Source organism: Rana temporaria, chromosome 9, assembly GCF_905171775.1.
Source record: "Rana temporaria chromosome 9, aRanTem1.1, whole genome shotgun sequence".
Taxonomy (NCBI): domain Eukaryota; kingdom Metazoa; phylum Chordata; class Amphibia; order Anura; family Ranidae; genus Rana; species Rana temporaria.
The window spans coordinates 33,902,039-33,929,702 of NC_053497.1; the positions used below are offsets into that span (position 1 = coordinate 33,902,039).

General features: G+C 47.4%; 1 protein-coding gene across 8 annotated transcripts in view; it reads right to left on the reverse strand.

Moving 5' to 3' along the window:
* Window positions 1-27,664, reverse strand: part of SIPA1L3 (signal induced proliferation associated 1 like 3) — a 296,576-nt gene that overhangs the window by 126,782 nt on the left and 142,130 nt on the right. For all 8 annotated transcript variants that reach the window (XM_040323131.1, XM_040323135.1, XM_040323127.1 and 5 more), the window contains 2 exons: window positions 12,424-12,518; window positions 2,729-4,339 (listed from right to left, as the gene is read on the reverse strand). In XM_040323131.1, coding sequence (XP_040179065.1) covers window positions 2,729-4,157 — 1,429 coding nt within the window. In that variant the 5' untranslated portion in view covers window positions 4,158-4,339; window positions 12,424-12,518. The remainder of the gene's footprint in view (window positions 1-2,728; window positions 4,340-12,423; window positions 12,519-27,664) is intronic.

Sequence of the window (27,664 nt, forward strand, 5' to 3'; positions counted from 1 at the left end):
AACTGAAGGACCTATGAATAAATGGTTGTGGAACGAATCATTTGAGTTTCCATTATTTCTTATGAGAAAATTTGCTTTGATATACAAGTGTTTTGGATTACAAGCATGCTTCTGGAACAAATTATGCTCCCAATCCAAGGTTTTACTGTATTAGTTTTAGGTAAATAAACCCTTTTAGCAGAAGAGTGATTGACGCTCTTGTATATATATATATATAAAAGGCGCAGTATTACGAAGTCCCAGCTGGTGAGAGCGATTTTCCTGTAGTAGTTTCCTAAATTAATGCCAACACTGTGCTAATTACCACATCTGACAGGCATCCTTCTCTCCGGAGACAAGCTGTATTCATAAAATCTATAATAGGAACGCTCCCCCATGCCTTCACAGCTATTAGGAAGCTTGCTCGATTATAAAGGGACATTATTCTAATTAGGCCAAAGAGACACAAACTCTGCACCTTCACAACAGTTCATATAATGGGCTCAATTCACCAAGCTATAACACATGTGAATAATGTTCTTTATTTTTAGCTATGCCATTTTTATTTGTAGCTCTCGTTACTGGAAATAACTATTACAGGAACAGTCCTAAACAGCCACATACTGGATCTACAATACAGAAAATGGATGTCAACATTGTCCAGCTGATCCGCAGGAATGAAACGCGCCGTGCGGAGAGTAGAAAGACCTCCTCCCCTCCCATGGAGCCTAATCCTACTTACATCCTTCTCTAATCAATAACTTCATCACTATGATAAGGGGGGGGGGGGGTCAGCAAATGTAATCATGTCTTGGCCCATAAAACAAGCTATTAATAACATTGGCATGCACACAGCTCGGCAGTTCATTAGTGAAGTGAAGATAATTAGGATAAAGTTATAATTCTGACGGGGAACATGACTTCTGACTAATATTCCAACTGATGGGTTCTCCAGGCGCTCCAAGAATCCACAACAGCTGATCACAGGGTCTAATGAAGCCGCAATCCGCAACGCGGCATATGTCCGTCCGGAGGTACACCTGATTGTATGCAGCATTCACACCCTGTGCTCCCATTTAACCACTTAAAGGTTAAAAAAAGCTCTATTTGTGGGGGGGGGGGGGGGAAGGACGTCAATTTTGGTTGGGTACAACGTCGCCCAACCGCGCAGTTGTCAGTTAAAGCGACGCAGTGCCGGTGTCCTGTCGGCAAATGCCCCCCATCGAGAAATGCCCAGGTGGAGCTGCGAATGCGAATTCGCCGCGCACGCGCAGTACGGAGCCCCAGAACAGCTGTTGTCTTACAATGCTGAGGGGCGGCTACTTACATGAAGGGGGCATATTTTGAAATGATGGGCAGTGTTGGGGTCGGAATTTTACTATTCTTTCTGGACGCTTGCGGGCCGTGTTTAGTCAATTGAAGGGCGGCCTTTTCTATTTTAGATAAAGATTTATTTTGCAGTTTTGTTTGGCCATCGATAAAAATGACGCCCCCCAACACTGCCCATCATTTAAATATCCGCCCTCTTCATGTATCTATTCATGTATCTACCTCTTCATGTATCTATACACCCCTCTCCTACATGAACGTGCCTGGGCAACGCGACAACATTAATGCGACTTCAGTGCCAGAGTGCAAAGTTGCATCAATGTCGCACTAATGTGAACCGATGCCTAAAACATGATGCTTCAGTACTGTGTTCAGTATATAATAGTATATCTCAGTGGTCTCCAAACTGCAGCCCTTTGCATGCCTTTATACCGCCCTTGGGGCACTGATCCAAGGCACTATTCTTCAACCCCAACGATGTGATCCTATTCCTCCCACTGACCCCAACGATGGGATCCTAATCCTCCCACTGACCCCAACGATGGGATCCTATTCCTCCCACTGACCCCAACGATGGGATCCTATTCCTCCCACTGACCCCAACAATGGGATCCTATTCCTCCCACTGACCCCAACGATGGGATCCTATTCCTCCCACTGACCCCAACGATGGGATCCTATTCCTCCCACTGACCCCAACGATGGGGTACTATTCCTTCCACTGACCCCAACGATGGGGTACTATTCCTCCCACTGACCCCAACGATGGGGTACTATTCCTCCCACTGACCCCAACGATGTGATCCTATTCCTCCCACTGACCCAAACGATGTGATCCTATTCCTCCCACTGACCCCAACGATGGGTTACTATTCCTTCCACTGACCCCAACGATGGGGTACTATTCCTCCCACTGACCCCAACGATGGGGTACTATTCCTCCCACTGACCCAAACGATGTGATCCTATTCCTCCCACTGACCCCAACGATGGGTTACTATTCCTTCCACTGACCCCAACGATGGGGCACTATCCCTTCCACTGACTCCAACAATGGGGCACTATTCCTCCCACTCACACCAAAGAACGGCCCCCCAAGAGACTGAAGGACTGTAAACTGGTCCTTTGTTTATTAAGTTTGGAGACCCCTGGTATATCCAATCAATAAATCCAGCACTAGCTCTGCACTTACTGACTGCTCATTCAGCCAGAATATCCATCTTTTTCCAGGAAAACAGGAGGAGGGGACCGTCTCCCCAGCTAGTCTGTACAGCATAGCAGTAAACAAGCACAGTGGATTACCAGACTAACACGTGCCATCTGCTGAAGGGGAAAATATGACATTTTTACATTAAAAACAATTTTCAAAAATGAAATTTGTATTCTGGAATATAACATAGGCAAACCTCCATATTCTTACCTTTATTGTGGAAATATTCTTGATAATACCGAGCCCCTAAATCTACATGCTCAATGCTATACGGTTTTAACCTCCCTTGGGTCTTCTGTATTTCCTTGGAGACTTCCAAGACCGATATGCTGGCATTGGTACAGTACATAGAAAGGGATGGCTCCAGAAAGCCTCCTTCACTTCCATTTGGGGAACCTGCTGATGCTCTTGAGAAGCTCACATTACGTTCAGACATTCCTCCCGTCTCGTTACGAAAATGTGGACAGCTGAGGAGGAGGTCATTGCTGTTGTTGTCTCCCAGGTCATGCTCCAGGTTCTCCTTAAAGTTTAGGTCTTCCGTGCTGGTGAACTTGGGGTCCATGTTGCCCAGACCAAAGGCTTTAGACACTGCTAGGGAAACCGCTGATGCAGCAGAGGCCCCCGTTGTAGTGTTGCGTCTTTGGGCAACGTAGTTCCGGTTGGCCGCCACTTCAATAAGGTCAAACAGCATGCTCTGTACATCATAGTGGCCAAGTGTCTTTGGGCACATCCAGTGCTTCGCGCTTTCGTCTGGCTCCATGAAGGACTTTCCAGGCTCGTTTTCACTCTTGTTGCTTCTCAGCTTGCGAAATATAGACGAGTCACTGGAATCCCCCTTGGGGTTTCGCTTTTTTTGTTTGTCCTTTAGGGTACCATCATCTCTCTGAAACTGTCCATTGCGGAGGTCTGTTCTGGAGCTCCCTAATAAGTGTAGATTAGAAGCGGTGCTGGAGTCATCATGGAGATGACTACTACTTCGGCTAGGTGACTCGTTGCCTTTGTCATGCTTTTCATTTCTGAGATCTTTAAGCATATCAAACAAGCTCTGTTCAGACACTCCTTGCACATTGATGGAAGAGGTGCTGCCATACTCTCTGAACAGTGGCATGCCATTGCTGAATTTTGACCCCCTGGGCTCCATAGAAATATCCACATCACACTCGCTGAGTGTTGTCTCACTGTTGCTTCGGTTCCGAAGAGTAATAAATGTCCTGCCTGGCGATAGGGGCCAACCATCTTGGAACTCGACATCTTTGGACCTCTTTCTTGGCAACCTGTGAAGAGCCCTAAATCTCGGGGAACCCCCATTACTTTGAAAATATTGTCCGTTTGGATAACTCCTTTGCTGGTGGAAATCCTTTGACCCTTCCATTTCCCTTGATGGGCTAGGAGTCATTGTCTCTTTCTGGGTATCCTTTTTGGGAGGCCAGTCGGCGATCCTGGCTCGTACCCCCATTTTTGGCATTGCTGGGGTGATGGAGCTGAACCTGGATACCTCTGCACCATGTTGCATGCCATTGTTGTTCTGTCCCCAGTAGCCTTGGGTATAATAGTCCGATCCCCGACCAATATCATTCGCTTTCATGGATGTGCCCCCGGACTCCACTCCATCATTTTGATAGGATCTGTAGCTTGTCATGCTCTAATACAGACATAAATATCCACATTGAGCAAAAATGTGTCACAGTTCTTTGTAATGCCAGAGTGCAGAACCATCATTGGGGCTTGGTATGGAAAATGTTTTGGGCAGTAGAATTCACGGAACAGCCACTTCTGCTCACATTCATGTCAGTGGAAAAGGCAGATCATTTCAGAAGGTACCTGAAAAACATAAGTGATTTACAGCAATTAATTTGGTTGTACAGCGATAATAATACATCAGAAAAAATGCACACCGAGATAAGAATCCCCCCCCATGGTTGGTATCAGTGGAAGGAAAAGGAGGCCCGTCACTGGCGTCAGCAATAGGAGGCCCGTCACTGGCGTCAGCAATAGGAGGCCCGTCACTGGCGTCAGCAATAGGAGGCCCGTCACGGGCGTCAGCAATAGGAGGCCCGTCACTGGCGTCAGCAATAGGAGGCCCGTCACTGGCGTCAGCAATAGGAGGCCCGTCACTGGCGTCAGCAATAGGAGGCCCGTCACTGGCGTCAGCAATAGGAGGCCCGTCACTGGCGTCAGCAATAGGAGGCCCGTCACTGGCGTCAGCAATAGGAGGCCCGTCACTGGCGTCAGCAATAGGAGGCCCGTCACTGGCGTCAGCAATAGGAGGCCCGTCACTGGCGTCAGCAATAGGAGGCCCGTCACTGGCGTCAGCAATAGGAGGCCCGTCACTGGCGTCAGCAATAGGAGGCCCGTCACTGGCGTCAGCAATAGGAGGCCCGTCACTGGCGTCAGCAATAGGAGGCCCGTCACTGGCGTCAGCAATAGGAGGCCCGTCACTGGCGTCAGCAATAGGAGGCCCGTCACTGGCGTCAGCAATAGGAGGCCCGTCACTGGCGTCAGCAATAGGAGGCCCGTCACTGGCGTCGGCGGGAGCAATAGTGCCCCCGTCACTGGCGTCGGCGGGAGCAATAGGAGGCCCGTCACTGGCGTCGGCGGGAGCAATAGTGCCCCCGTCACTGGCGTCGGCGGGAGCAATAGTGCCCCCGTCACTGACGTCGGCGGGAGCAATAGTGCCCCCGTCACTGCCGTCGGCGGGAGCAATAGTGCCCCCGTCACTGACGTCGGCGGGAGCAATAGTGCCCCCGTCACTGGCGTCGGCGGGAGCAAAAGTGCCCCGTCACTGGCGTCGGCGGGAGCAAAAGTGCCCCGTCACTGGCGTCGGCGGGAGCAAAAGTGCCCCGTCACTGGCGTCGGCGGGAGCAAAAGTGCCCCGTCACTGGCGTCGGCGGGAGCAAAAGTGCCCCGTCACTGGCGTCGGCGGGAGCAAACGTGCCCCGTCACTGGCGTCGGCGGGAGCAAACGTGCCCCGGCACTGGCGTCGGCGGGAGCAAACGTGCCCCGTCACTGGCGTCGGCGGGAGCAAACGTGCCCCGTCACTGGCGTCGGCGGGAGCAAACGTGCCCCGTCACTGGCGTCGGCGGGAGCAAACGTGCCCCGTCACTGGCGTCGGCGGGAGCAAACGTGCCCCGTCACTGGCGTCGGCGGGAGCAAACGTGCCCCGTCACTGGCGTCAGCGGGAGCAAACGTGCCCCGTCACTGGCGTCAGCGGGAGCAAACGTGCCCCGTCACTGGCGTCAGCGGGAGCAAACGTGCCCCGTCACTGGCGTCAGCGGGAGCAAACGTGCCCCGTCACTGGCGGGAGCAATAATGCCCCATCATTGGTGTCAGCGGGAGGAATAGAGCTCCATGGGAGGAATAGTGTCTTGCATCAGTGGAAGGTAAAGTACCACAAGGGCCTGATAAAGACAAGCAATATGTTGTATCCGGCCCCTGAGCTGCAGTTTAGAGACCACTGCTCTTGGAGATTGCTGTGTGGGGGGGGGGGGGGGGGGGGTGTGGTGGCGGTGGTGATACTCCTAGCAGAAATCCAGTGGATTTTCTACAATGTAAAATAAACTGTTGGTCTCCCCTGAATTCTCAGAGAGCCAAGAAATGTACAAGCAAAGCAATTAAAATGGCTATTTTAAAGTAGCTGCAACTTTTTCACAGTTCTACTTCAATCTCAGTCTAAGGTGCAGTTACACTTTAAAGAGCGATATCACATTAAGCAAACAGACAGCTGCATGCAGAAGATATGCAACACAACAATAACCATGAAGCTTTTCTTCAAAACCATAAATTACGCAGAGACAGGGCTCGTTAATAAACCATGAATTAGACTGGAACGGGACTCTTTAATAAAACAAAACTGGTACTGGAATGAAGCTCATGAATCATAAACCATGATGGGATAGGGTCTTCGAGAAATTTAAAATGATAATAAGATGCGTCTCATTCATAAATCATAAATAGGATGAACAAATTCATAACCTATACATGGCAATGAAAGATTACCTTCTTCATAAAAACACAATCGCTGAATTTAGAGGGGATAACTCAGCTGGTTTTAATAAATTTACAGAGGCTCAGTCACTACATTCCTATTACAAGTTTTCCTTGTAATAGGAATAGTGTGTGACAGGTCCTCTTTATGGAGAGATGTTGGGTCTATAAGACCTCAGCTCTCTCCTCCATGCTGAAAAGACAGTTATATAATATGGTTATGTTACATATGGATTCAATGGAAATCTAAGGCATGACAAAAGGTAAACCTTCTATTTTGATTACTAAGCATTATGTCTGACGCACTTTCACACTGGGGCGGGGACGGTGCCGGTGTTAAAGCGCCGCTATTTTTAGCGGCACTTTTGCCATAAATTTCGTGGCGTTATTCGGCCAAGTGTTAAAACCACTGTAAAGCGCCTCTGCAGAGGCACTTTCTGCAGAGGCGCTTTACAGCGGTTTACGGCGGTAAAGCCGCTGTGCCCCATTGATTTCAATGGGCAGGAGTGGTGGAGGGGCGGTATACACACCGCTCCAAAGATGCTGCTAGTAGGACTTTTTTTTTACTGTCCTGCTAGCGCACCGCTCCAGTGTGAAAGCCCTCGAGGCTTTCACACTGGAGAGACAGCAGCGGCTGTTTCAGGTCGCTTTGCAGGCGCTATTTTTAGCGTTATAGCGCAGGGGATGACAAATTTGCTTGGAATCTAGGAGCCAGCTAAAAAAGTTAGGAGCCAGAAAACGCGCCCCGTCCCGACGAGCTTGCGCGCAGAAGCGAACACATACGTGAGCAGCGCCCGCATATGTAAACGGTGTTTAAACCACACATGTGAGGTATCGCCGCGATTGGTAGAGCGAGAGCAATAATTCTAGCCCTAGTCCTCCTCTGTAACTCAAAACATGCAACCTGTAGATTTTTTTAAACGTCGCCTATGAAGATTTTAAAGGGTAAAAGTTTGTCGGCATTCCACGAACGGACGCAATTTTAAAGCGTGACATGTTGGGTATGAATTTACTCAGCGTAACATTATCTTTCATAATGTTAAAAAAAAAATGGGGATAACTTTACGGTTTTATTTTTTAATTAAAAAAAGTGTAATTTTTTCCAAAAAAAGTGCGCTTTTAAGACCGCTGCGCAAATACGGCGTGACAGAAAGTATTGCAATGATCGCCATTTTATTCTCTAGGGTGTTAGGATAAAAAATATATATAATGTTTGGGGATTCTAATTAGAGGGAAGAAGATGGCAGTGAAAATAGTGAAAAATGACATTAGAATTGCTGTTTAACTTGTAATGCTTAACTTGTAATACCAACGGCTCACCACCAGATGGCGCCAGCTTACACATCTGGTGGTAATAACTTGTAATACCAACGGCTCACCACCAGATGGAGCCAGCTCACAAAAAAAAATATATATTTTTTTTTTTTTTTGCCCCCCTTCCAAGCCAAGTCGCCAGGACCCTATTTCTAGTCGCCATGGCGACCTGGCGCCCGGGATTTGTCGAGCCCTGTTATAGCGCCTGCAAAGCGACCCAGTGTGAAAGGGGTCTAACAATCAGAGACATTCTCACACCAGGCAGGGTTGCATTTAATTAGTCCCCCCAACCCGATAGTCTAGTCATCAGTAGATACAGGTGTGAAAATGCATTCAGCGACTTTGTATACATCTCTGGGATTTCAGAGGTTACATCTCTCATAGGAAAAACTGCCTTTCCTCCTTTCTGCCACTGAGAGCTACTGCTATGCATTTGCCATAATATAAAACAAGCAAGAAATGCTTCCGAAATGAAAACAATGACCCTTGTGTTGGGAATTCTCCAAATGAAGAACATTTTCTTCCATTTTCCAGATCTACAAAAGTTTACAATGTGCAAAATGGAACTTGGGAAACAAGCAAACTGCAGAGAATAATGCACAAGTGAGCGCACACAAGAACAATGTGCAGCCTAAGGCCACAAGAACAATGCCACCATATGACACACAGGAGCCTGGAGTTGCTGCCAGCAATTTAAAATCTCCAATGTGGATGTGTTTGCCAAGAGCAAAGTAGCTTAAAATACCCAGAGGGCAGAACGATTGTCTTCAGGCCTTGCATAAAACCACCTCACCACTCTCCAGGGAAACCATCAATTGGGTGAGCTAGGAAACCCGTCTTCTCTCGCTAGCATCGCTGCCCTTACCTTTCCCTTTCATACATACTTTTGTTGGCTGTCTTTAAAGGGGTGTTCCAGTAATTTTTTATACAGGAAAAAGAAATCTCGCTACAAATGAATTACACTAAATTATATACTTGATAAATCAAGTGACTAACTGAGTGAAGCTGCTTCCAAATAAAATCAGGTGACTGACTTGCATATATTGTATAGTGAGGTGAGGGGCGCTATATCGAAATAGTGGATGCGTGTCACAATGTGCGTTTGAGTAGTACACAGTGTAACTGTGTACCCAAATCTATGTGAAAAACCAAACAGATTATAGTCTAAACTCTATAAGTACAATAGTGCCAAATGCCGTGAAAAAAATAAAATTTTTTAGTTAAACCGTCTTCAGGAAGCGTATCTGAGGACGGTTTAACTGAAACGTGACGTCGAGGCGGTATCCGAGCGCACACGCATAGCCACACACTTCCGGTCTCACTGGTTGATGGACAACTAGCGGTGGAACGCACGCTAGTGGACCAGGACGCGGCCATCTCTTATCTTGTCTTACTATCCCCACCACCTACAGCCTCAGTGCCGGGAACGGGCACCAGCAACAGTAAGAGGCCATTTGGCATTGTAATTTTAACTTTCGTATATTAAATGGTTTTACACTATGGTGGTATCTCTTCTCCTTTCTTGGTACACCATTTGCTGCAATCGCTGACATTGGAATCCAATGAGACCCTGCTGATCCTCATTTAAAACAAGCCTGATTGACCATATTTTAAGTAATCTGGTCAACACCGTGTGGTAAGGAGCCATCCATTATTATTCTGGTGACCTATAGGTGAAGGCGGATCACTTCTTTCTCGCACTTTGGCTATTTTGAAGATTCACAAGCACTTTAGCATTTGCACTTTTCCCTGCGATTTGGGATTGGATTATTTGCATTTTGCACCTGGACTTGATACAACACTGGATCCATTTTGCACTTAACTATTTATTTGCTGGACATACTTTTAAAATTAATTTATTTATTTTTATTTATTTATTTTTTCACGGCATTTGGCACTATTGTACTTATAGAGTTTAGACTATAATCTGTTTGGTTTTTCACATAGATTTGGGTACACAGTTACACTGTGTACTACTCAAACGCACATTGTGACAGGCATCCACTATTTTGATATAGCGCCCCTCACCTCACTATACAAGTCATTTTTTATGTTTATTAAAAGTTAGCAGCTACAAAAAGTGTAGCTGCTGGCTTTAAATAAACGGACACTCACCTGCTCCACGTTCCAGCGACGTGCCGGCCGGGGCTCCGCTCCTCGCCCCCCCCCTCTCCGGCCGGCGTCTTCATTCCAAGTTCGGGCTCCCGGCCGTGACAGCTTTCGGCTTTACGGCCAGGCACCCACTGCGCATGCGTGAGCGGCGCTGTGCCATCTAATTGGACAGACGGTCGCCTGGGACCTGTCCCGTGTCCCAGGCGATCGCCTACAGGGAGGGGCTGCAGAAAGGCGAATAAGTCTAATCGCCTTAGCAGCCCCTCGGCGGAAGGAGGAAGTGGGACAGGAAGTCCCACTCCTCCTGAAGCCCCCACCAAAAAAAATGACATGCCAAATGTGGCATGTAAGGGGGCGAGGAGTGGATTAAGCGGAAGTTCCACTTTTGGGTGGAACTCCGCTTTAACCACTTGACCCTCCAGAAGATTTACCCCCACCCCCCCATGACCAGGCCATTTTTTGTGATACAGAACTGTGTTACTTTAACCGACAATTGCACGACCGTGTGACATTTTTCCCACAAATAGAGCTTTCGTTTGGTGGTATTTGATCACCTCGGCGATTTTTATTTTTTTGCGCTATAAACAAAAAAAGACCTAAAACTTTGGAAAACAAAAATAATATTTTTGCTTTCTCTAATAATACATATCCAATAAAAAGAACTGAAAAAAAAAAAATCTCTTCATCAATTTAGGCCAATATGTATTCTGCTACATATTTTTGGTTATAAAAAAGAAATCCCAATAAGCAGTATATTGATTGGATTGAGCAGAAGTTATAGGCCCGGATTCACAGGGCGCACATTAAGCCGCCGTAGCGTAAATAATATACGCTGCGCCGACGCAGCACAGAGAGGCAAGCATTGAATTCACAAAGCCAATACTCCCAAAATGGTACTGGGTTTCGAAGGCGTAAGTCGGTGGAAGTGGGCGTGAGCCATGCAAATGATGGGCCGAGCGCCAGACAGATACGTATCACCAACTGCGCAAGCATGCGCCGGGACGTGGACGCATCCTTCTGCGCATGCTCAGAACCACATCGGAACAACTGCCTAAGATACGCCGGATCACTGCCTACGGCGTGAACGTAACCTACGCCCAGCCATATTCACGTCCAGCGTAAACTACGTAAAATACGCCGGCTTGAGTTCCCTTCCCTGGTGCAGACCTTTGCATGTCTGCTGCTGGGTTACACCTCCTTTATGAGGCTTAACTTTACGCCAGACGTACAACTTACACGCACATCGCGTTGCCTGCGTCGGGCGCATGTACGATCGTGAATCGGCGTATCTCCCTCATTTGCAAATTTGAATAGAAAATCAATGGGAGCGCCACATGCGTCCAGCGTAAATATGCGCCCACTCTACGCTGGCATAGGCAAGTTACGTCGGTGGAATGAAGCCTGTTTTTAGGCGTATCTTAGTTTGTGGGTACGGCGCACAGATACGACGGCGCATATTTGCACTTATGAGGCGTATCTGGAGATACGTTGGCGCAAGTGCTTTGTGAATCTGGGCCATAGCGTCTACAAATTACGGGATATTTTAATTTTATCACCAACAATGGCAGCCATTAGCGACTTACAGTGGTACTGTGATATTTCAGCTGACAAAACAGACACTGACACTTTTTGGAGACCAGTGCTAAAAAAAATATGCACTGTCACTGTACTGACACTGGCTGAGAAGGGGTCAACATCAGTGGCAATCAACGGGTTAACTATGTGCCTAGCCTGTGCTTTCTCACTGTGGGGAAAGTGCTTTTACTGTGGGAAGGCATTGATCCATGTTCCTGCTTTGCAGAAACATAGGATCAACACCTTTTCTACTGACAGAACAGCGATCTGCCTTGTTTCCATGGGCAGATCACCGTTCTGGGGGTTTACTGTACAATCAGCTGGTACCTGTGGACAGAGTCCCCGCTGCTGAACTCCTGCTCATGTACTAAATACGTGATCTGGCACAGAGCAGCCACCCTGTTGCAGTATATCTGTGGCGGTCAGAAACTGGATAATAGAGCTGCTTGATGCTGATGCCTGGAGGAAATTGAATTGTGCAAACGCTTCTGGCCACCCCTAGATGTCCAATTGCTGCTACAGGTAAGGAAGCAAAATAATCACTGCCAATGTTGGTACCAAAGAAATAGAAGGTGGCAATAAAGAGTAAATCTCCCATTGGGTATCACCCAACTCTCCTACTCTGGGGGACTGGATTTGTGAAATGGATAAATATTGAAAAACACACTTACGCTCAACGCAACACCTCTCAGAAAACCGCGCTTTTTAAACTTTGACAGCGGGTGCAGGGAAAAGGATCCCCCAAACACTGTCACAGGGAGGGGAATCAGGGGGGAGAGGAGGCAGGAGCTGGAACACGTTACATATTCCACCCTAAACACAGGTGGAACATGCAACATGTTACAATAGTGAACTTCTTCTTTTACTCTGCTCTTGTATAAAACACACTGATTGATAGGATATACTATCGGACTACTCACCAGTGTCAGCAGGCAGCAAGGAGATGATTTGGCTAATGCTTTCTATATTCAAGCCAGGCAGGTAAGCAGCAATGATTAAGCCAAGTGATTCTCGTCTGAAAAAGAAAAAATAGTTTTGTTAGTTAAAATGCAAATCACCCTTTCCATTGTTGTGATAAATCTTATGAAACACATCAGAGGGACAGTTAGGCTGGGTCCACACTATTGCCACATGTGGCTCACAGCTGGGGTCCGGTGCGTCCCCATTCACCATTTCAGGTCCGATTTCAGCATTTTATAATTATGGGCTGATTTTGAACCTGAAAACGGACCAAAAAATGCACAGGACCCCTATGCAAATCACACCGGAGCTGCAGTGGAGACATGTGAACCGGCTCCATAGAGAGCCAGTCACAATCTCCTACCAATGCGAATTCGATGCAGAGAAAAACTCATCCAATTCGCATAGGTGTGAACCCAGCCTTAAAGTGGAGTTCAACCCAAAAATTTAACTTCCACTTTTTGGAATCCTCCTCCCCTCCGGTGTCACATGTCACATTTGGCACCTTTCATTGGGAGGATTGAGCAGGGAGGAGATACCTGTCTAATACAGGTATTTGCTCCCACTTCCTGGCATAGATCACTGCAGTGATCTAAGCCACTTCCGGCACCTACTCTGTCCTACCCCCCTCCCGCTGTCTTCTGGGAGACACACAGGTCCCAGAAGACAGCAGGGACCAGTGAGGATGCGCAGCGCAACTCGCGCATGCGCTGTAGGGAACCAGGAAGTGAAGCCGCACGGCTTCACTTCTTGATTCCTTTACCGAGGATGGCAGCAGCCGAGAGCCGACACACAGATCGGCTTTGGCTTCCGACATCATTACCGACGGGTAAGTGTCCATATATTAAAAGTCAGCAGCTGCAGTATTTGTAGCTGATGGCTTTTAATTGTTTTTTTTTTTGGCGGACTTCCACTTTAAGTTGGACACACACTGTTAATTTTTTTTTTTTTTTTTAGTTAGTTGAACTAAAATGAACCAGCTGCAGGTGCTGATCGAGGAGCATTTTTCAAAATTCGTATCGTACCAGTGTGAACCCAGCCTAAAAGGGATGCAGAGCCTGCCAATTTCCTTTTTAGAGCCCTGCAGGTGCAGTTACCGATTGAGAATTATAAATGCACTCTCATACAAATTTACTGTACACATGGACAAAGACAGCTATTTCTTCAGAATAACAAAAAGTTAGGAAACTGTGGCAAAATTTGTTAAATCCCTGCAATTTACATAGATCACCCAGAGGGGAGTTTTTTTTTCTCTCAACAAAAGTGAAGTTACTCTTTAAGCGGGTGAAAATCCTGTTTAGTTTCAGCCTTTGTCCCGTCTGCACAGGCATTTTCAGGGTTAAAAAACGCTAGTGGTAGGTTATGAGAAGGGACAATCTCAATGCAATACTACAATGTCTTCTAACCGTCATAAAAGCATTTGGAAGTCTGGGAACGGCTACAGAGCGGAACGTAGTCTAATGTTACAGTGCTAATCTTTCCTATTAACACCATTACATGTGTTCAACCCAAGTCACCAAACATTCAGAAGGATCGTCCTAAATTCACCGCCACAATGTCACGAGAGTTCGCTGCCAATTAACCTAATTAGAGAGAGGAGAGGAGTTAGGCGGCCAGGACGTGGTTGAAGAAATGTACACTGGCACTTTGCCCTTGTTAAGTATGGTAAGCACAGTGGGCACAAGGTTGTTGGCATCAATGAGATGTCACCATCAGACAAGGACAGAAGTGGATTAAAGGGAAAGTCTGGGCTGAACCTCTCCAATCATAAAGGCTGAAGATCTTTTACCTTCATACATTCTATGCATAAAAGGTAAAAAACCTTCAGTGTGCAGCTCCCCCCTTCCCTCAGCTCCCCCCTTCCTTCAGCTCCCCCCCTTGCCTCAGCTCCCCCCGGCATCATGTACACTGCTGCTGGTAAACAGGGCTGGCGCAAAGATTTCTGACACCCTAAATGAAACCTAATTTTGCTGCAGCCCCCACCGCCATTCCCTTTTCCCTACCCATGTATACCCCCACCTTTTTAATACAGCGCCCCATCAAATGCAGCCTTCACCAGCGCCCCATCAAATGCAGCCTTCACCAGCGCCCCATCAAATGCAGCCTTCACCAGCGCCCCATCAAATGCAGCCTTCACCAGCGCCCCATCAAATGCAGCCTTCACCAGCGCCCCATCAAATGCAGCCTCCACAAGCGCCGCATCAAATGCAGCCTTCACCAGTGCCCCATCAAATGCAGCCTTCACCAGCGCCCCATCACATGCAGCCTCCACCAGCGCCCCATCAAATGCAGCCTCCACCAGCGCCCCATCAAATGCAGCCTCCACCAGCGCCCCATCAAATGCAGCCTCCACCAGCGCCCCATCAAATGCAGCCTCCACCAGCGCCCCATCAAATGCAGCCTCCACCAGCGCCCCATCAAATGCAGCCTCCACCAGCGCCCCATCAAATGCAGCCTTCACCAGCGCCCATCAAATGCAGCCTTCACCAGCGCCCCATCAAATGGAGACTTCACCAGCGCCCCATCAAATGCAGCCTTCACCAGCGCCCCATCAATGCAGCCTTCACCAGCGCCCCATCAATGCAGCCTTCAGCAGCGCCCCATCAATGCAGCTTTCACCAGCGCCCCATCAAATGCAGCCTTAACCAGCGCCCATCAAATGCAGCCTTCACCAGTGCCCACTGCCTAGTGGTAGCCCTGGCCCTGCTGGTAAACGGACATTACGGAGCAGTTGGGCATTTTTTTCAGCTGTCTCTGAACTCACCCCTATGTTATCTTATCAGTACAATGTACACAGGGTCGTTTTTAGTCCTTCTAAAAGCATTTTTTGGAAAGCAAAAAAAAATGTGTTCTGGACGGATGTTCAGAGGCATTTGAAATGCAAATGCGCGCAACAGCTTGTAAACGCAGTAACTCACATTTAATCGCGTTTTTAATGGAGATACATTTTTGACTATTTAAAAGGAAAAAAACGTCTAAAAACGCAAACGCGGCTAAACACGGCGTGCAAACGCGGCAACACGGACGCTTTTAAACATCTGTCAAGTTAAACCGTTCAGGAGAGGTTATGAAATGTCCCGTGTAAATTAAGCCTTAGAAGCACAAAACCTCAAAAGAATCTACCACGTACGTACACATAAAAGGATAAAGATGATTATGCCAATAATAAGATTTACAATTAGAATATGCTATATATATATATATATATATATATATATATATATATATATATATATATATATATATATATATATCACAGTATACATGTAAATTTTACATATACACACCATTCATATGCACCGTGGATTTGCCTGTGTCAAAGTATTTCCATTGCACCATGAAAGCCCTGTACGTCAAGCAGGATATCCAAACAGCTTAGAAATAGTGCGTGATCTGATTAAACAGAAACCAAACTAATGTGCAGTTTCTGGTAACAAGAAAAAAAAAAAAAGATAGGCGTGTGATGAGTAAATACGGAGGACACAGCTAACCTTTCATATAAAAAGTTCTGTAAGATGACCTGGCTGTTTTGCAATTGCTAAATTAATTTTCCTTAACAAGTGATGGAAGCGGCATGGAAAAAAAATAATCTGACAGTTTGTTACGGCTGACAGAGATTTTCTCTTTCACACACAAAAAAGGCCCATTCACACTGGCCAGCAAGGTAAAATGCAGGGTTTAGTGTGCGGGCACCTGCCAGTGAGAGGTGTGGCAAGGGGCGGTGCGATGCAGGTTTAAGCGCATCATACTGTGTACTTTTTTTTCTTTTTTGTTTTAACTTTATTGGAATGTCAAAATGACATTTAATTCACTTCTATGCACTGCAGTTTGACTGCAATGCATAGACCAGTGATGGCCAACCTTGACACCCCAGAACTACATTTCCCATGATGCTCATGCACTCTGCAGTGTAGTTGAGTATCATGGAAAATGTAGTTCCAAAACATCTGGGGTGCCAAGGTTTACCATCACTGGCATAGACCCTTCAGGTAAGCTTGGCTCTGACATTTGCTTTCCATGTGCCCTATTAGTGACCGGCAGTAATCTGGTGCAGAAAAATGCCAATCACTGCACCTAGTGTGAACGAGCCTCAATACAACTACCACATTATCCCTTTTGTCAATTAACCACTTCCAGACCTGCGTACGACGATGTACGTCCTATTTTTAAAGATTGATATCTCGGTAACGGCAGCAGCTGCTGCCACAACCGAGGTATCGATCTTTAGAGTGCGCGGTCCGGTACATGATAACGGCGGTCTCCGCGGCGGATTCGCCGCGAGATCGCCGTTATCGGTGGCGGGAGAGGGCCCCCCCCTCCCGCCGCTCTCCCGCACCCTCCGCCGCTTACCGGAGCCGTCGGTAGCGGCGGAGGCGATCGGGACCGTTCGGCTGCTGACTGGGGACGAGACTGAAGGAAAAATCTCCTTCGCCCGCCCCCATAGCTCTGCTGGGCGGAAGTGACGTCAAAACCTCAGTCCCGCCCAGCCTCTTAAAGAAACATTTTTTTTTTTTGTCATTTGAAAAAATGACAGTTTCATATTTTTTTTTTTTTTTCTTGCATTTTAGTCTAAATATGACATCTGAGGTCTTTTTGACCCCAGATCTCATATTTACGAGGACCTGTCATGCTTTTTTCTATTACAAGGGATGTTTACATTCCTTATAAAAGGAATAAAAGTGATCAAATTTTTTTATTTTTTTCAGTGTAAAAAGTAATAAAATAAATAAAAATAAATAAGAAAAAAAATAAAAAAAATTTTAAAGCGCCCCGTCCCGACGAGCTCGCGCGCAGAAGCGAACGCATACGCGAGTAGCGCCCGCATATGAAAACGGTGTTCAAATCACACAAGTGAGGTATCGCCGCGATCGTTAGAGCGAGAGCAATAATTCTAGCCCTAGACCTACTCTAACTCAAAAAATGCAACCTGTAGAATTTTTTAAACGTCGCCTATCAAGATTTTTAAGGGTAAAAGTTTGACGCCATGCCACGAGCGGGCGCAATTTTTAAGCGTGACATGTTGGGTATCATTTTACTCGGCGTAACATTATCTTTCACAATATTTAAAAAAATTGGGCCAAATTTATTGTTGTCTTATTTTTTAATTCAAAAAAGTGAATTTTTTCCAAAAAAAAGTGCGCTTGTAAGACCGCTGCGCAAATACGGTGTGACAAAAAGTATTGCAATGACCACTATTTTATTCTCTAGGGTGTTAGAAAAAAATATATATATAATGTTTGGGGGTTTTAAGTAATTTTCTAGCAGAGAAAACGGTTTTAGTCTTACAAACACCAAATCTGAAAAACACCTAAGGTCTGGAAGTGGTTAAAAAGTGTTACTAAACCCACAACAGTAAAATCAGTCTGTATATGCACTAAAGCATGCTTGTTATACTCTCTGTGGAACCCAAGGGGTTAATCCTCTGCATTGTGTAAAAAGGCTGCTTGATCCTGTATGCACAGATCCCCCCCTCCCCCCCTACACTGTCCCCCTGGACAAGTCCAGATAGGACAGAGCTGTTGGAGTCACTCTGCACATGCTCAGTTTTGTATATATTGCTAGAGAGTTATTTTTTTTCCTTGGGAGAGAGCATGTGATCAGCACAGGGCCAATCAGCACTGTCCAGACAGAGGGTCAGGAGCCCTGCAGCCACATAGGACAGTCAGGGGAAAATGCAAACTCCTCTTACAAGCTTCATCAGGAACTGATATAAATCACAAAATAAGCTATATACTTTCTGCCCCAACCCAGCTCCGCTCTCTCTCCCCTGAGTGGTTAACAGACTTTGATTGACAGCTGCGGGAGCCAATGGCACGCGCGTTCGTCGCATTCTCTTACGTCGTCGCTAGTCGGCTTTTCCCGGCGGATAGTTACGGCTGCTATTTCATGGCTTATATTTAGACTTGCCATGTTAAAGTATGGCCGTCGTTCCCGCGTCGAAATTTAATTATTTTTTTTGCGCAAGTCGTCCGTGCCTAGGAATGGACGCAACGCACGTCGCCGTTCAAAAGATTACGTCGGTGCGACGTCATTTCGCGCAAAGCACGGCGTGAAACTTCAAAACGGAGCATGCGCAGTACGTTCGGCGCGGGAACGCGCCTAATTTAAATGATACGCGCCCCATTTGAATTAGGCGGGCTTGCGCCGGACGCATTTACGCTACGCCGCCGCAAGTTTACAGGCAAGTGCTTTGTGAATCAAGCACTTGCGCTTAAAACTTGCGGCGGTGTAACGTAAATGGGATACGTTAGACCGCCGCAAATGTACCTGAATCTGGCCCTTAGTGTGCAACCCTTTGGAGACCGTTGCGGAGCCCTTGGACTCCAGTAGTCTATATTGGGAGTCGTAGTCGGTTTTCTGCGGCACGTCTCCAGTCACTCTGGTAGCAGATCCGTAGCCTCTGAGCACGTCCCAAAGGTTTCCCTTCCCGGTCTTCTGTAGCATAACATACCGTACTAAATAATATGTGGTCCCATGATGATGCCAAGGAGCCACAGCTGAGACCCCCTAGATCTACTGAGTGGATCACCACTGATCTAAATGCCTGAGAGACCAAATCCCCTTATTATCATAACACACAATCCCCAAATCTCCTGATCCCCACCACTTTATACAGCACCGAAGGTTCACCTCACAACAGGTGCGGCCATCTTGCCGGCGTTCCCCCTTCCTGTATACTGACACCCAGCTCCACCCTTCTGCAGCTGGCTCCAAGCCCACACAGCCAGCTGCTCCCTTTAAATGAAAGGGAAGTTTTATAACTGGTTGTAATGAGGGAGCGGGGGATGTGTAATCCTAGACTTTGCTCCTATGAGGGATTCTGGATGGAACACTAACTCTTTCAGAGCCAGCTGTGCAGAAAGCAATTGAACTCTGCACCAGGGTGGGGAGTCACGTCTGACATCCATATACCTCCCAGACTAACCAATCGCTTTTATGGCTTCAATTTGGAAAGAGGACGTAAATGAGGGCTGGCTAGACGTTCCCTCAGATAAACTCGCATTGAAGAGTTGTTATCAGATATTTACAGGAAATGAAGGAGGGATGAGAAGGAAATGGTCAGCTAAACAAAGGACACCTCACCCAGCGAGGACTCACCCGGACTTCAAAGCTACACCAAATAAAAGCTAAATACAGTCAGGAACTTCGCTTTCTATCCCCCAACAGTAGCGCAACGAATATGGATCTAGAGCCCGACAGCCTCACACATGTACACAAGTGGTGGAAAAAATAAAATCAAGACTATGGTCGATCAAATTTAAATATAAAGCCAGCAGCTTCATGGGGACATTGTAACCAAAACCAATATGATTAATCACACATGTGCACATAGAGAATATGGCCCAGATTCTCGTATCCTGGCGTAACTTAGGGCGGGCGTAACGTATCTCATTTACGTTACGCCGCCGCAAGTTTTTCAGGCAAGTGCTTTATTCACAAGGAACTTGCCTGTAAAGTTGCGGCGGCGTAGCGTAAATCACCCGGCGCAAGCCCGCCTAATTCAAAATAGGCGGGTAGGGGGCGTGTAGCATTTAAATTAAGCACGTTCCCGCGCCAAACGTACTGCGCATGCGCCGTCTGTAAAATATCCCAGGGTGCATTGCTCCAAATGACGTCGCAAGGACGTAATTGGTTTTGACGTGAACGGCGTCCAGCCCCATTCACGGACGACTTACACAAACAACGTAAATTTAAAAATTTCGACGCAGGAACGACGGCCATACTTAACATTGGTTGCCCCTCATATAGCAGATGCAACTTTACGCCGGAAAAACCTAACGTAAACGTCGGAACTTTACTGCGTCGGGCCGCGCGTACGTTCGGGAATTCGCGTATCTAGCTAATTTGCATACTCAACGGGGAAAACGACGGAAGCGCCACCTAGCGGGCCAAAAAAAATTGCAGTTAAGATCCGACGGCGTAAGAGCCTTACGCCTGTCGGATCTAATGGATATCTATGCGTAACCGATTCTAAGAATCAGTCGAATAGATACGACGGCCCAGATTAGGACTTACGACGGCGTACATGGCGCTGCGCCGTCGTAAGCCCTTTGAGAATCTGGGCCTATATCTTTATGTCTATAGGGAAAAAACAAAAACCACGCACACTCTTATAAATAAATGGAAACAACCATTGTAAAATGCATTAAGCCCCGGGTCACACTGGTGCAACTTGTCACATGATTTGACAGTTTTAAGTCGCTTGACAGGTCGGACCCTATTTGTGCCTATGAAACCATTAAAATCTGTGGGACAGATGTCAGCAAGTCGCACATGAAATCGCACTGACCTGCAACTGGTGTCTGTAGGGCAGAGGACTGGTGTCAGAAGGGCTGGTGACAGTAGGGCAGAGAACTGGTGTCAGGAGGGCTGGTGACAGTAATGCAGAGGACTGGTGTCAGGAGGGCTGGTGTCAGGAGGGCTGAGGATTGGTGTCAGGAGGGCTGGTGACAGTAGGGCAGAGGATTGGTGTCAGGAGGGCTGGTGTCAGGAGGGCTGGTGACAGTAGGGCAGAGGACTGGTGTCAGGAGGGCTGGTGTCAGCAGGGCAGAGGACTGGTGTCAGGAGGGCTGGTGACAGTAGGGCAGAGGACTGGTGTCAGGAGGGCTGGTGTCAGTAGGGCAGAGGATTGGTGTCAGGAGGGCTGGTGACAGTAGGGCAGAGGATTGGTGTCAGGAGGGCTGGTGACAGTAGGGCAGAGGATTGGTGTCAGGAGGGCTGGTGTCAGCAGGGCAGAGGATTGGTGTCAGGAAGGCTGGTGACAGTAGGGCAGAGGATTGGTGTCAGGAGGGCTGGTGACAGTAGGGCAGAGGATTGGTGTCAGGAGGGCTGGTGACAGTAGGGCAGAGGATTGGTGTCAGCAGGGCAGACTTTTTTTTATTATAATATATATATTATATATATATATATATATATATATATATATTTTTTTTTTTCCCTGACCCCCATTGGAGGGCTTAGGTGAGATATCAGAGGTCTAAACAGGCCCCCTGATGTCTCACTTTTGAAACAGAGAAAGGGTCCGAGGACAGAGATTCCCCAGTCCCTTTAAATGCAGCCTCAGCTGCACTGGACAGTAAATGAACAGGAAGTGTTCTGTTCCCAGTAGCTTCCTGTTCGCAAACTAAAGAATAATAAACACCATTTAGTATGCTTCAGTTTTAAATGAACACAGTAAGTGATCAGGACCAGGCAGCAGGGAGAATCTGGGTCACATGGGGTGATTAGGGTGTGCCCCAAGCACACCTATCTGGTTACAATAAATGCTGCTGGGATGAAATCACTTGCGGTGCTCCCTAGATGTCCAGAGAATCTGTTCATCTACATCCAATTCACATAAGGCCCCTTTCACACTGCCGGACCGTTCAGGACCGTCTGTCAGTTTTTTAGGCGGACCTGAACGGCCACTCCATGCTTCTCTATGGAGCGTCGGATGTCAGCTGTGACCTGTCCACCGACATCTGATCCAATAAAATCAAGAGGATGGCGATACGTTGCCATCCGCCCATGGTGGATCGGGTGAGATCTGATGAAAACGGACATGCTGTGCGTTTTCGTCCGATCTGCCCATAGGAGACAGCGGCGCTGGACAAGCCGCTCCCCGCTCAGTGAGCAGAGAGGGACCGGTCATCCGCCGGCTCAGTGGAGATCAACGGAGAAATTGGGTAAAACTTGACTTGTGCCCCAAGCCACTGACTATGCCCACTGATGTAGGGGCAACCTCAGGTGGGAAGTCAATCAGCTTATTGCTCAAGAAACCCCCAGCAATCTCTTGAAGAACCCTGGGGTTCCACCAAATCTTGGTTGATATAATGTAACAATGAAATGCCCAAAGTCCCGTATTGAAAAGCTTACAATGCATTAAAGTGGAGGTTCACCCGGAAATAACATTTTTTACCCTTAGATTGATGCTCATTTTGTGAAGGGGAATCGGCTAGTTGTTTTAAAATCAAAGCAGTACTTACCGTTTTAGAGAGCGATCTTCTCTGCCGCTTCCGGGTATGGGCTGCGGGACTGGGCGTTCCCATTTCAATTGACAGGCTTCCGTTGGTCGCATACATCGCGTCACGATTTTCCAAAAGTAGCCGAACTTCGGTGCGCAGGCGCCGTATAGAGCCGCACCGACGTTCTGCTTCTTTCGGCTACTTGTGACGCGATGGATGCGACTGTCGGAAGCCTGTCGGAAAACTGTGAATCAAAATAAGAATGCCCAGTCCCGAAGACCATCCCTGGAAGCGGCGGAGAAGATCGCTCTACAACGGTAAGTACAGCTTCGATTTTAAAACTACTAGCCGATTCCCCTTGACAAAATGAGCCTCAATCTAAGGGTAAAAAAATGTTTATGGGTGAACTCCCGCTTTAAGATAAAAAACCTTCTGCCTTTACAATGCCTTTAAACAGTTGGTCTGATAGGTCCCCTTGAATTATACAGAGAGATCCAATAACACATGCACATTTCCCTCTCTTCTGTCAATGGAACCCATGCCGGATTTTTCCAGAACTTTTTGCGTGTTTAATATCATCTTACAAAAAGCAAATGGAGTCTCTGCAAGAGCCTTGGAAGTTTGGTTTCTTTGTTGCACGGCTCATTTAGCTCGCATTCATCCTGTCAGACAAGAAGCCCCCATGCTGTTCCCTATTTATTCTGTATGTCAGTTTTCTCGCCATCGTCTGGGCTGTACATCGTATGCTACATATTTTGGCCTATGAAGAACAAGCAAATGTTTTCTGACATGAGCCAGAATCCTAGTTTTATTTTATTTCTAGGAAATGTATGAGCGCGGGATTCTAGCTGCCAATATCCAGTCTCTTCATGGCCTCTCACACCTTCCAACGGCATTCATCAACTGTGTTTTTTGTACATTTTACTTGCATATTTGAACATTATTTTACTTTTTATATGTACAGTGCATCCGGAAAATATTCACAGCTCTTCGCTTTTTGTTATGTTACAGCCTTATTCCGAAATGGATTCAATTCACTATTATCCTCAAAATTCTACAAACAATATCTATGCCAATATATATTACAAATAAAAAATAACGTCCATAAGTAGTCAAAGGCTTTGCCATGACACTCAATATTGAACTCATCCCGTGCATCCCGTTTCCACTGATCATCCTTGAGGCCGAGTTCACACTTGTCCGACAAACGCTCCGACATTGGGAGCTCATGTCGCATGACGTGTGAAAATGAATGTTTCCCTATGAGAGCGGTCTTAACTGGTCCGACACATCGGAGCGACTTTGCAAATGCTCCCTGTACTACTTTGGTCCGACTTTGATCCTACTTCACTCCATTGAATATCACTGAAGTCGGATCAAAGTCGGAACGCAGTCTTGCACACTCCGACTTTGGAATGCGACTTGTACTCTGCTGATCTTGAGGGGGAACTCCACGCAAAAATTTTACCAAAACGGCATCGGTTCCCCCTCCAAGAGCATACCAGACCCATGAGTCTGGTGCGGATTTAAAAGGGGAACTCCCTACGCCGAAAAAACGGCGTGGGAGTTCCCCCAAAATCCATACCAGAACCGTATCCGAGCAGCAGCCCAGCCGGTCAGGAAAAGGGGGAGGGGACGAGCAAGCGCCCCACCCCTCCTTAACCGTGCCAGGCCGCATGCCCTCAACATGGGGTTGTAGGTGCTCTGGGGCGCCCTGATGAGGACAGGGCCTCTTCCCGACAACCCTGGCCGTTGGTTGTCAGGGTCTGCGGGCGGGGGCCTTATCGGAATCTGGGAGCCACTTTAACAAGGGGGCCCCCCATATACCGGCCCCCCACCCTAGGTGAATGAGTATGGGGTACATCGTACCCCTACCCATTCACCTGGAGGAAACGTGTCAAAAAAATTAACACACTACACAGCTTTTTAAAATCATTGATTAGTCAGCTCCGGGGGTCTTCTTCCGTCTTCTCTGCTCTCTTCTTCTGCTCTCCGGTGCCTTCTGCCGGGCTGCGCCGCCGCTATCTTCTTTGTAGCTCTTTTACTAGCGGCAGTGGCCAGCCCGGGCTTCCTCCGTCGCCTTCTTCCTCATCACCTTCTTCTCTTCTTGGATGTTGACTCCGACGCTCCCTCCCGCTGTAATGCTCTTGTGACGTCACAGTCCCAGCATGCTCCGGGTGGTGACCATCCCGGAGCATGCTGGGACTGTGACGTCACAAGAGGCCTATATAAATCACAGCGCACCGCGCACCCGGCATTACAGCGGGAGGGAGCGTTGAGTCAACATCCAAGAAGAGAAGAAGGCGACGAGAAAGAAGGCGGAGGAAGCCCGGGCTGGCCGCTGTCGCTAGTAAAAAAGCTACAAAGAAGATAGCGGCGGCGCAGCCCGGCAGAAGGCACCGGAGAAGCGGGAGAAGAACCGGGGAGCGTGGAGAGCAGAAGAAGAGAGCGGAGAAGATGGGAGAAGACCCCCAAAGTCAGAAGAAGACCCCCGGTGGCTATAGCACAACTCTGTGAATGTACTTGAGTGGCCCAACCAGAGCCCAGACTTGAACCCAATTGAACATCTCTGGAGAGATCTGAAAATGGCTGTGCACCGACGCTCCCCATTCAACCCAATGGAGTTTGAGAGGTCCTGCAAAGAAGAATGGGAGAAACTGCCCAAAAATAGGTGTGCCAAGCTTGTAGCATCATACTCAAAGACTTGAGGCAAAGGTGCTTCAAAGTATTGAGCAAAAGCTGCGAATACTTATGTCCATGGGATTTTTTTGTTTTTTATTTGCAAAGATTTCAAACTTCTTTCACATTGTCATTATGGGGTATTTTTTGTAGAATTTTAAGGGAAAATAATGAATTTAATCCATTTTGGAATAAGGTTGTAACATAAGAAAATGTGGAAACGCTGTGAATACTTTCGGGATGCACGGTATCTGCCTGAATGAAAACTGACCACTCTCAGTTCTTGAATGACAATCTATTTGTAGATTGTGGAAGAGAAAACCGTACAGCTCACCGGCTCTTTTTTCCTCCCAGAACACAAGCCCTTGGAACCCTGCACTGGGCCTCCATATTGCACATTGGGAGTCATTACTGTAATATTTAGCTGCAAGTAACCTGATCATCTGTATATAACGGAATCTGATTAGCTTCCTGATTAAAATAAACGTAAAGCCAGAACAAACTTTTCAATCTGCTCTTTACATTCGGTAGAAAGCTCACCCAGGTGTCTGAAGAGCTCTCCCCGTCCTCTGCAGAGCTCTCCTATATCCCTGAGAACGGGGGACTCTGAATAGTAAAAGTGGATGTAAAGCCACTCCCATCCTTTCTAAACTTCTGCCATAGTGCTGATCTATAAGGATATAGATGCCTCCTGCATGTATCCTTACCTGTCAAATGTCTCCCCTCTGTCTGTTATAAGAACTGAAAAACTGCAGATTATGTGTGTGGATCTGTTGTCTGGAGCTCTGTGGGTGGAGTCGTGATGTCAGTAGACTCCCCGCCCTCCTCTACACTCCCCTTGTCAACATGCATTTTCTCTTGTGTATTCCTTACACCAAATTCTGCTATGATCGCTAACATCCAGTCAAAATCCAGAAAAGTAACCACATGACTTCAGAAAAGGAGTGGGGGTGGGAATTAAATAATAATGCCTGTCTCAGGCTAGGCATGAGATATGTAAATAACCCGTCACTCACAGCAAGGGGGAGGATTTGACAAAGTTTTTCTGTGTTTGTCAAGATTTTATTTTTATTGAACAATAAAAGAGGATTGCTCAGAGCTGGATTAACTCTGTGTGGCAAGACTGGGCACAGATGATAGGAAATCTTATACTCTACATTGTGCCAGCAAAAAAAAAAAAAATCGGGTTTACATCCACTTTAAAGTGGAGGTTCACCTAAAAATAAGCTTTTAACATTGCATTTATGAGATTAATGACAATTAGAATCGGCTGTTTTTTTAAAAAAAAAAACGTCCGTACATACCGTTTCCTATATGTGTTCTCACCGCCGCTTCCGGGTATGATGGTCGGGGCTGGGCGTTCCTAATTGATGGACAGGCATCCGAACGTCGCATACAGCGCTTCACGAGATGCCGAAAGAAGCCGAACGTCGGTGCGCAGGTGCCGTATAGAGCCGCACCGACGTTCGGCTTCTTTCGGCATCTCGTGACGCGCTGTATGCGTCGGTCGGATGCCTGTCAATCAATTAGGAACGCCCAGCCCCGACCATCATACCCGGAAGCGGCGGTGAGAACACATATAGGAAACGGTATGTACGGACGTATTTTTTTAAAAAAAAATAGCCGATTCTAATTGTCATTAATCTCATAAATGCAATGTTAAAAGTTTATTTTTAGGTGAACCTCCACTTTAAGGATGACCACAGCTCATGTCACCATTGCAGGGCAAAGCAATGGGTTCACCTAAATGGTGGTCTCATATCACCTTCAGTTCATTCGTTCCTTCTCTCTGGCCAATGGGAATGCACAGAATTAGTTCTCTAAGTTTCATGTCCGGAAATGATGCTTGCGAAGGAACCTCTCTCCCATATAACTGCAATGGGTGCCTCGCCGTAAAAAGTAACAATACTTTGTGGTGAGATTTGCATTCATCCAAAATGAATGTGCGCAAATCGCACTGCAAAGAATCTCATGCAATTTTAAGAACGCAGTCCTATTCCTGCCCGAATCGCATGCAGTTTCCCCACTGCTCCTGTGTGAACCCAGGCATGTCATAGCAATTTCATCCTGGGTTTACACAGGAGCGGTACGGGAAACTGAATGTAATTCGGACAGGAATCGCACTGCGTTCCTGTTCAAACTGCATGCGATTCTTTTTAGTGCGATTTGCTCCCAATCATTTTGTATGGATGTGAATCGCACTGCTAGGCATCAATTTCAGTATCATGTCACTGCCGTCCTCCTCTGTTCTGCTCTCCCCCTCCACGCTCCGTGTCCCCCCTCCATGCCGCTGCCGTCCTCCTCTGTTTTGCTCTCCCCTCCACGCTCCGTGTCCCCCCCCCCCCCTCCATGCCGCTGCCGTCGTCCTCCATTCTGCTCTCCCGCTCCGCGCTCCGTGTCCCCCCTCCATGCCGCTGCCGTCCCGTCGTCCTCCGTTCTGCTCTCCCCCTCCACGCTCCATTTCCCCCCTCCATGCCGCTGCCGTCGTCCTCCATTCTGCTCTCCCCCTCCACGCTCCGTGTCCTCCCTCCATGCCACTGCTGTCCTCCTCCGTGCTGCTCTCCCCCTCCACGCTCCG